Source organism: Solanum pennellii, chromosome 4, assembly GCF_001406875.1.
Source record: "Solanum pennellii chromosome 4, SPENNV200".
NCBI classification, from domain to species: domain Eukaryota; kingdom Viridiplantae; phylum Streptophyta; class Magnoliopsida; order Solanales; family Solanaceae; genus Solanum; species Solanum pennellii.
In genome coordinates, this window is record NC_028640.1 from 31,959,054 (window position 1) to 31,969,587 (window position 10,534).

Here is a 10,534-nt window from a genome sequence, read left to right on the forward strand (position 1 = left end):
TCTTTTAGTTTCTATAATTCTGCTGGTGCCATTCTATATGGTAGAATAGATATAGGACATCTATGCCGAAAATCTATCTCTCTTTTAGGAGGGACTTCAGGTAGATCATCAGGAAAGACTTCTGAAAACTTACTGACTATAGGAACTGACTGAAGGAAAGGTACCTCAACACTTGAGTCATTAACTCGGACTAAGTGATAAATCATCCCTTAGAACCTCAACACTTGATTCATTAACTCAGACTAAGTGATAAATCATCCCTTAGAAAGTAACTTTTTTGTCTTAAGGTATGAAATGAAGCGACCCTTAGGCACTACTGAACTACTAGCCCACTCTATGACTGGCTCATTTGTACTCTGGAATTTGACAACTCGAGTTCTACAATCTATTGATGCAAAATAGGCATGGAGCCAGTCCATACCTAGAATGACATCAAAATCTACCATGTCTAACTCTATTAAATCAGCCGTGGTAATCTTGTGATTGATGAAAATATGACAATCACGATAGACTCTTTCAGCTAGAATAGACTCCTCAACAGGTGTAGAAACACCGAAAGGTTCACAAAGCGTTTGAGGGAGAATTTCAAACTGATTTGCAACATAAGGAGTTACAAAGGATAAACTTGGTCCTGGGTCTAATAAAGCATAAAAATCAAAAGTAAAGACTTTGATTATACCCGTGACAACATCTGGAGAGTTCTCTTGCTCTTGGCGTCTAGTGATAGCATGCATAGAGGCGATTTGCCCCTCTGTCGGTACCAGAAGCAGCTCCTCTGTGTGCATCCCTGCTTGGTGGAACAACTGATAAAGATTGGGCTTTGTTTCCAGGATTTTCACCACCTTGCTTATTATTAGGGAATTCTCTTATGAAGTGACCCTCTTGACCACTCTTGAAACAACCTTTTGGACATCACGACACATGCCAGGGTTGATTCTACCACACACAGAACTCCCATTACCCCTTTGTGCCACACTACCTTGAGATTGGGCCGGTCTAGCATTGGAGTGCTGCGAGTTACAACCACTATACTCACCTCTGTTTCTGGGCGCAGGTGCACTAGCAGATGATGGTGTATGCCCCTTCCATTTCTAGAATTGTGGTCGGCTTGAACCAGCTTTTGGTTGGCTAGACGCATTCCGTGTCTTTGCCTCCTTGTTGCGGTACTCTTCTCTATCCTTCATCTTCTCTTCTTCCATTTGTTGAACGTATATCATCTGCCTTGATATATCCATATCACCTATCAACATGGAAGCCCTACCTTCCTTGCTTGAAGCACGACGCAACCCTGCAACAAACAAACTTATTCTGCTTCTCATGTCTTTCACCATCTCTAGAGCATAGCGAGATAGTTGGGTGAACTTCAACCCATATTTTTGAACACTCATGGAGTCCTATTTCAAAGTAAGTAACTCCCTCACGTTTGCTTCCTTCGGTTCACGAGGAAAGAACCTCCTTAAGAAGGCTTCCTCGAAGCAAGCCCAACTTGGATATGGTGCATCCTCAGCCCTACAATCCTTCCATTGATAGAACCATGTTTTGGCCACACCTTTTAGTTGGTATGCAGCCAATTTAACCCTCTCAGTATCGGCCACATGCATTACCTCATACACCTTCTTCAACTCCTCTATGAAGTTATCCGGATCTTCTTTAGTATTTGATCCGGTTTGAAACTGGGGGGATTCATCCTAAGGAACTCACGAATTCTCGAAGTATGCGCTCCTTCCTGTCGAGCTCCTCTCTGCTGCCCGACTTGGTTGGTCACAACCTGACTCAACATCTGGATAGCTTCCCATAATTCAGCATTGGGAACCTCTCCTTGAGGTTGTGCCTCTGGTGCATTTGGAACCTCTTGTTCCTCAACATTACTTCATGGACAACCTCTGATTACCCTTCTTGGAGGCATGATGATCTGAAAATACGTGTAAGCATGAATTAGAGGGAGACTCGCATGAAATAAGATTAAAGAAGTGAAACATTCCTAAATGTTGTAGCCTCCTAATCATAGATGTGGTGCGCTTCACACCGATGACTAAGACTCTAGTGACACGACTTCATAGACTCCCTAGGACTATTGAACTCTATGCTCTGATATCATGTTTGTCATGCCCCGATCCTACACCCTGGGCGGGACCGACAATCGAAGACCATTGCTGGACCTCAAGCGAATCCTTGACCTGGCTACTTGAATCAGCGGAAGACAAACCTCAACTTTGACATGAGTAAACCATAACTTTGGCCAAAATGGCACTTGAGTCTTAATAACTGAAAACAACTCCAAACTGAAATACTATAGTCTACTAAGCCTCTAAACTGTCTAGAGAGGGATGTCAGGACAGACCCCACAACATACTAAAAACAAAGCTAATATAGAAATGAAAAGGATGTCCTCCGGAATACAAGGAGGCTCACCACAAACTCTGAAGCTCAATCTGGATCAACGAAACGCTGCATGCTGATCATTGGTACCTGCGTCTGTATTATGAAACGATGCAAGCAAACTGGCATCAGTACATTGAATGTACGAGTATACCAGATGGAGAGCTAAATAACGACTTAAGCTTGGAGGGATTAGATGATACCTTGGCTCTGCTCAACTGAAGAGTTTACTTAACTCAAATGATATACATATAAAGCTGTAAATCACATGAAAGATGTGTGAATATAGATAGTTTGTTAAAGGAAATTCGATAACACACTCAACTTTACTAATATAAGAAAGTAATATCGCCTCTGTGAGAGTTTCTCTAACTGACAACCATCACTATGAGGCTAAGTGATGATACAACATCTTACCTCAAGTTGCAAGAGGACCATCCTACACCTTGCCATCGGTAAGGACCTTACTCAACTTAGTGGATCTACTAGCTCTCCTTACGTGACCATCTAAAAGGAATGACACATTAAATCCCATGTTGGCTACATGATTTACATGAAGACTTGAGTTAATATGAACTCTCATCTCCACGTCGGTGCTGAATACTACTCCCAAAAATGTACTTAAGCTCATACTTTTAATAAAACTTCCTTCCTTTGGGTTGAGATAATTTACTGAACTCATTAGCTTTAAAATAGCTCCTTTTGGAAATCAATGTTCCCCTTTTAGTTCAAAACTCTTTTGGAACTTTCAATTCCCCTATTTACTCAAATGTGAAACATTTGTAAACCTCTAGGGAATACTTAGTTCCCTTATATCTTTTTGAGAAATGGACTCAACTCTTGCTCTTTACTTAATTTGAAACATTAACTCTTAGGGAACACTTAGTTCCCTTATAGCCTTTAAGAAATGAACTCAACTCTTCACTTGACTTGCAATTTAAGTCTTTAAAAGAAAGTTAAAATATTTGTGAAAGACTTTAAAAAACATTACCTTGCCTTACTTCTTAACTTCTAGACTTGCTCTTCACTTCTTTAACTTTGACCTTACTTTCCTTGAATTGATTTATGGATTTAAGGATCATGATCTCATGTTTATGGATGATTTCATGATATTTAGATGTATATTAGAGTGTTGGAAACAACTAGGAATGAGGGGTACATCCTTAGGAAAAGTACAAAAAGATAGAGAAAGAACGGTGTCTTCAGGGGGTCCTCAGGAGCTCTGAGAGGACCGGCGCGCCAGAACCTGAAGGACAGACTCTGTCGTAAGGGGCTTTGGAGGAGCGGCGCCCCAGCATACCCCCAACGGGTTTTCCGACTTTCTTCTTCGTTTTTCATCACTAAACCTTTCCAAAATCCCATGGAGCCCACCCCAAACACTTAGGATCCCTAATCAACTTATTTACCAATGTTTTAGACCCGAAAAAAGTTCCTAAAACATGGATTACAACAATCCAATCAACAAGAACGTCAAACTTTTTTTTAAGATTTCAACCTCTAACATGAGTTAATTCATGAACTTGAATAATTTATATTAAATTGGTGTGTGGGTGAAGTAACCCAACACAAAAAAGCCCACATACCTTCTTAGGGATCAACATGGTGTTCTTGCGTCATCTTTTTGCTTCTCCACTTCTCTTCTTGCTTTCAAAAATATAGTCTCTTTTCTAAGTGCGTAAACTAAATGGGTCAGTTTATACCCCAACATATTACTCCAAAATGAAATAATTAATTTACTTAAGGAAAATACAAAAACACCCTTTACTACATCCGGTTTTGGAACTTTCCTTGCTCAACAACCCATCTTCCAAAAGTCATATCTCACTCATACGACTCGGAAGTTTGCAAACTTGGCGTCGTTAGAAAGATCTCCAACGAGCTTTCCATCCATATAAAGAACTCACAAGATTTTTCAACTCCTGAAAGCTTTTCTCACAAGCTTCAGAACATTAAGACTTACCTGTCTTATGAGTTAACTTGGTCAAAGGAGAAGAGATAGATGAGAATCCTTCAACAAATCTCCGATAACATACAACCAACCCCAAGAAATTAATTATATCTATCGGAGATGTGGTTCTAGGCAAACTCTTTACTGCTTCTATCTTCTGAATGTCAACTTTAATACCCTCACCAGAAAAAATGTGGCCTAGGAACGCCACAGACTTAAGCCAAAACACGCACTTGGAGAACTTGGCATACAACTTCTTATCTCTCAAAGTCTGAAGAACAACTGTTAGGTGACTAGCATAATCTTCTCCATTCCTTGAATAAATCAGTATGTCATCAATGGAAACGATGACAAAAAGATCCAAATAAGGTTTGAAAACTCGCTTCATAAGATCCATGAACGATGTAGGTGTGTTAGTCAAACCAAAGGACATAACCAGAAATTCATAATGCCCATAACTTGTTCTAAAAGTTGTCTTGGGAATATCACATTCCCTAATCTTCAACTGATGATAGCCTAATCTGAGCTCAATCTTGGAAAAGCAAGAAGCACCCTAAAGTTGATCGAAGAGATACTCTATCCTTGGAAGTGGATATTTATACTTGATGCTCACCTTATTTAACTGACGGTAATTTATACACATCCTAAGGGACCCATCCTTCTTCCTAACAAACAAGATCGGAGCGCCCCAAGGTGAGACATTTGGTCGGATAAAGCCTTTATCTAGCAGATATTTCAGTTGATCTTTTAGTTCTTTTAATTCTGTTGGTGCCATTCTATATGGCAGAATAGAGATAGGATGAGTATCTGGGATAACATCTATATGCTGAAGTCTCTCTTTCAAGAGGGACTCTAGGTAGATCATCAGAAAAGACTTCTGGAAACTCACAGACAATAGGAACTGACTGAAGGGAAGGTACCTCAACACTTGAGTCATTAACTCGCACTAAGTGATAGATACATCCTTTAGAAACTAACTTCCTCGCCTTAAGGTACAAAATGAAGCGACCCTTAGGCATTGCTGAACTACTATCCCACTGTATGACTGACTCATTTGGACTCTAGAATTTGACAACTCGAGTTCTGCAATCTATTGATGCATAACAAGCATGGATCCCATCCATACCTAGAATGACATCAAAATCCACCATGTCTAACTCTATTAAATCAGCCATGGTACTCTTGTGATTGATGAAAATAGGACAATCACGATAGAATCTTGCTGCTAGAATAGACTCCCCAACAGATGTAGAAACACCGAAAGGTTCACAAAACTTTTCAGGGAGAATTTTAAACTGATTTGCAACAAAAGAAGTTACAAGGATAAACTTGTTCCTGGGTCTAATAAAGCATAAACATCAAAAGTAAAGACTTTGATCATACCCGTGACCATATCTGGAGAGTTCTCTTGCTCTTGGCAGCTAGTGATTGCATAAAGGTGATTTGCCCCTCCGTTAGTACTAGAAGAAGCTCTTCTGGGTGCAATCCTTTTTGGTGGAACAACTGATGAAGATTGGGCTATGTTGCCCGGATTTTCACCACCTTGTTTTATTATTAGGCCACTCTCTCATCAAGTGACCCTCTTGGCCACACTTGAAACAACCTGTCTGGCCATCACGAACCTTGCTAGGGTGGATTCTACCACATCTACCACACACAGAACTTCCATTACCCCTTTGTGCCACACTATACTCACCTCTGTTTCTGGGCGCAGGTGCACTAGCAGATGATGGTGCATGCCCCTCTAATTTCTAGAATTGTGGTCGGCTCGAACCACCTTTCGATTGGCAAGACTCATTCCCACTCTTCATCTTCTTGTTGCGGTAGTATTCTCTATCCTTCATCTTCTCTTCTTCAAAGATTGAACGTATACCATCAGCCTTGATATATCCATGTCACCTATTAACATGGCATCCATACCTTTCTTGCTTGAAGCACGACCCAATCCTGCAACAAACAGACTCATTCTGCTCCTCATGTCTTTCACCATTTCCGGAGTATTGCATAATAATTATACAAATGGGTGTTGTGTAATAAATATAGATTTTGGTTTATATATATAAGTAATTATAGAGTTAAAGTTGCACATATACGTTCAAATAATATTGAACTACCTCACTGTTCTCTAAGTTATTCATTTCATCTGGATGTTGTAGTTCGAAACTTATAGGTGACTGGCACGCTCCCAATTGAAGATTTTGATGGAACTTCTAAATCAGAATCCTGAAACAAATTTTCATAAATTTAACATACAAAATTATCAATGTGTATAGACATATACAAAAACATCATATAAGTCATAATAAAACTTCTACAATTGTATCATCTGGTGATAACTCGTCAGTGATGGAAATCTTCAAAGACTGATCAACAGTCTTGGATTTAATTAAATTTTAAAAATATATCAAATACAAACAAAGGTATACAAAGACAAAAGAAAAATAAAACCAAACCTCCAAAATCTTTTAATCCGGTGATAATTCATTATTGATAGGATGCTTCAAAGACTGACCAATAGGCTTAAAAAACATAAATACAAAAACAAAATGACGTTCAAAAATTAACATATGAACATATATTGTATAACAATTATACAAAAGAATGTTGTGTAAAAAATTTATATTAACATTTGTATATATACGTAATAACAGAAATAAACAGTTGAAAGTTTCACATATACATTCAGATAATATTGAATTACCTCATTATTCTTTAAGTTATTCATTTCATTTGGACGTCGTTGTCTGGAACTTGAAGATGGAGAGTGTATAGGTGACTGTGGCATGCCCCCAATTGGAAATTTCGGTGGAATTCCTATATCAGAATCCTGAAATGAACTTTTATAAATTCAACATGCACAATTAAATTTATATAACAAATGTAATGATATGTTTGAATACAAAACCTTCGCAGTTGATTTTTTGTTGTTAATGGCATTCAGTACAACATTGAAGTTGTCTTGTATCAACTTTCTTAATTTTATTAACTCTTCTTTAACCTATAAATACATGAAGGTATGAAATTTAAAATTTTTAAATAATAAATATACAACAATATGTGCAATAGTATTATACTTATAGACAATTTGAATGAATCAAATTCAACACGCGAAATATTGATTTGAGATGAATCGTTGTTTGATGTTGTAACATATGTGTAGCATTTGATATTTTACGTTTGACACCAATTGTTTGATGATTGGCTTGGTTATAACAACAGCAGGTTGCTTTCTATGCCTCACACGTCGAGTCTTCACTGATGGAGAGACTGGGGCATTACGTGTTTGTGTCCTTTGATCGTGTTCTTAAACAACTTTGGGTGGATCTTATTTGGTATAACCGGGACAGATTGCTTGAGTCGCTTCTTGATAGTTAAGATATATGAATCAGATATAATTTTTTCCTTTCCCTTGTTGTTAATTGATTTTGGTGGGTCTTGAAAGTCATCATCTGACTCAGGAGATTGTATAACATCATCTGCTTCAATTTTGGAAGGTATAGATGGCGAAGTTGTATGAAATTGAACATACTCTGGCGGCAATGGAATGATTGCAATTTCCAATGGGGTCGGAGTTATGTTCCGAAAAATAATCTGAAATTTATAACAAAATCATTGCATATATATAAATATATGTATAATTAGTGAGGAACTACATACATTATTTACGAAGAACACAAAATTAATATATGTATAAACACTTGTAACTCAATATTTGTATATGTATAAAAATAAAAGTTCTATTGATCGTCGTATATAGATAAATATGATAAATAATCTCTGTATATAAATGTACTAGTTCTATTTATATAATGCCTATAAACTGCCTTGTGGTATAGCTATGGATTTGGTTTCCTATACGATTAGCGGCAATAAAATAGGACTAAAGTGAACTGTCCAGAGACTTTTGATGCGACCCAATTAAGTTGATGTCGATGGAAGTATTAAACTTGAGATCACAAGGTGGTATTTGAGTCTAAAGTATAAAGTGACATAGTGTATATAAGTTCTAAGTTATGTTAAAGTTATTAATGTCTAGAAATGGAACAAAATATTGAGGTGCTTGCTTGACTTCACTAAGCTAGTAGGTGACAAGTAGGTGCATCACCTACTTTGACTTATTGACTAGCCCAAAGGACCAAGTAGGTCCTTTGGGCCAAGTACTAAGACTCTTTTGACTGTGTTATTGGGCCAAGTACACTACACCTATTTGGAATAATTTAGCCCAAGTTGAATAGAAGAATATGGAAAAAATGGACAGCCAAGGCCCAATATTCCCAAGCCCTCAAGAAACAATTTTAATGGAAAACTAGGTGCATCACCTACTTAAAGGGGTGGCCCAAATTAAATACACATGTTGACTGCAAATGAAGTACAAGAAAGGTGGCAAAAGGGCCAATATTCTTAAGTCCAGAAATTCCAAATGAAAAGTCCAAGTAGGTGGGTCACCTACTTGAAAAATTATGGCCCAAGATGAGTAAGAAAGTCGGCCAAACCAGGTCCCTTTAAAGAGATTGATATCAGCTTTTTTACAACCATTTTTACTTTGACAAAAAATCTGATTACTAGAGCTTTATGTCCTCTCTCTCTTTGATTCATACAAAAGCCATTAAATACCATTAAGTTTCTTAAATAATAGGTATTTTAAGCTATTGAAAGGTATATTTTAAGACAAGTTAAGGAGGACAACCTTTACCTTGAAGAATCCAAGTCTTAGCAAGTGGTAGTTATGTCCAGCAAGGTAAGCTATTGCAATCTTCTCCGTCGTGTGCTTGAGTTAATTAGGACACTTGGTATGTGTTAGTGAGTTGGAATTGTTACTTTACATGGTGAGTATTGGGGAGGATGTTCTGGTGATTAGTGCATGTTGGGACATCTATGGTGGGGAGTCCTCTTTAAATTAAGCTATGAGCTTGTTTGAGAACTTTAAAAGTAATGTTAGTTGTTCAAGTGATGGTGATCAAAAACCATGATTCATATTGCTTCTATTACATTATTATGTTCAAAGATTGTTTTATGTATGTTATGATAAGGGATGTGACTAGATGTGCGGGGAAGTTATGGAGACGTTATAGGACTTGAATATTGCAGGGAGTTGGGGAGGACCTGATACGAAGGTTGTACAGTATATATAGACACGATTAAAAGGATAGGGAAGGAAAGAAAACACTGACTAGATAGATTTCAGCTTACTGCTTCATTACTATTTGGGTGTGATCAAGTGGCTCAAATTGATTGATTAGCTACTAATACTAGTTTTACAACTTATTATATTGTAGATTAGTGATCTCAAGAGGAGCTTAAGTCATATGTTTTGAATTGTATAGCAAGGTATGTAAGGCTATTTGATTTCCTATTTCTTTGGCATGATACTAAACTTGCCTTACAAAAAGTAAGCTTTCTAAGTGCCCTTGGTAGTGACTGATCCATAGTTGGAGTTCCTACTCCCTAGAGCATCAAAGTGGGTACTCTAGTATGAGTTTTTTACTAAATGAGTGTGTCTACTCTACCAAGTGTTAGCATGCAAGGTTTAAACATGTTTCCTTGTCAAAGTACCCCTAGCACGTTTTTCCCTTATATAAGTCAAAATGATCCTAGATAACACATGGTACATATGTTTATAGGATGGATATACGGTCTGCCCATATCTTGCCAACTTGCTTCAATTGTTTATAAATATGTCATCTTGTAACATGTTCATATGTTCCCTTCCTTTGTTATTACTCCCATTGTGTTAGACTATAATGTTACCTCACAGCATCACTATTTGCTCAATTGTACATTTATATGTACTTACTAGGAATATGTGTCTGTCCTTAAGTTAAATCTGCCCACATTTCCCCCTTTGGTTCCACATGCATGAACACCTTGTATTTGCATCATATAGAGTTCAAATCACTTGGCTGAATGTTAAATTTTCTTCACTGGATGTGCTTCTATTTGAGATGTCAAAATGCTTCCGAGTCATATAAGCTCCTAAGTACTACGTTCAAGTCACATTAGCTTCCCATGTCATTGTTATTAACATAAGTCCATATTCATTTGTCTTCTACTACTGGTCCGTAGTTCCAAATCTAAACAAGGATTATGACCACCAAAACAAAGAATCACAAACAAGTTATGAACATCAAAAAGAAAAATCTCAAAAGAGTTATAATTATCTAAAGATCAATCCCAAAATAGTTATGAACTGATAAACAACAATCTCAA

General features: G+C 37.4%; 1 protein-coding gene across 1 annotated transcript; it reads right to left on the reverse strand.

Moving 5' to 3' along the window:
- Nucleotides 1-717: 717 nt before the first annotated feature.
- Nucleotides 718-1,331, reverse strand: LOC107016664. The gene is made up of 2 exons (XM_015217067.1): nucleotides 1,115-1,331; nucleotides 718-902 (listed from the first exon to the last, which is right to left on the reverse strand). Exons 1-2 carry the CDS (start codon nucleotides 1,329-1,331, stop codon nucleotides 718-720), a joined length of 402 nt encoding a protein of 133 aa, XP_015072553.1.
- Nucleotides 1,332-10,534: the final 9,203 nt, after the last annotated feature.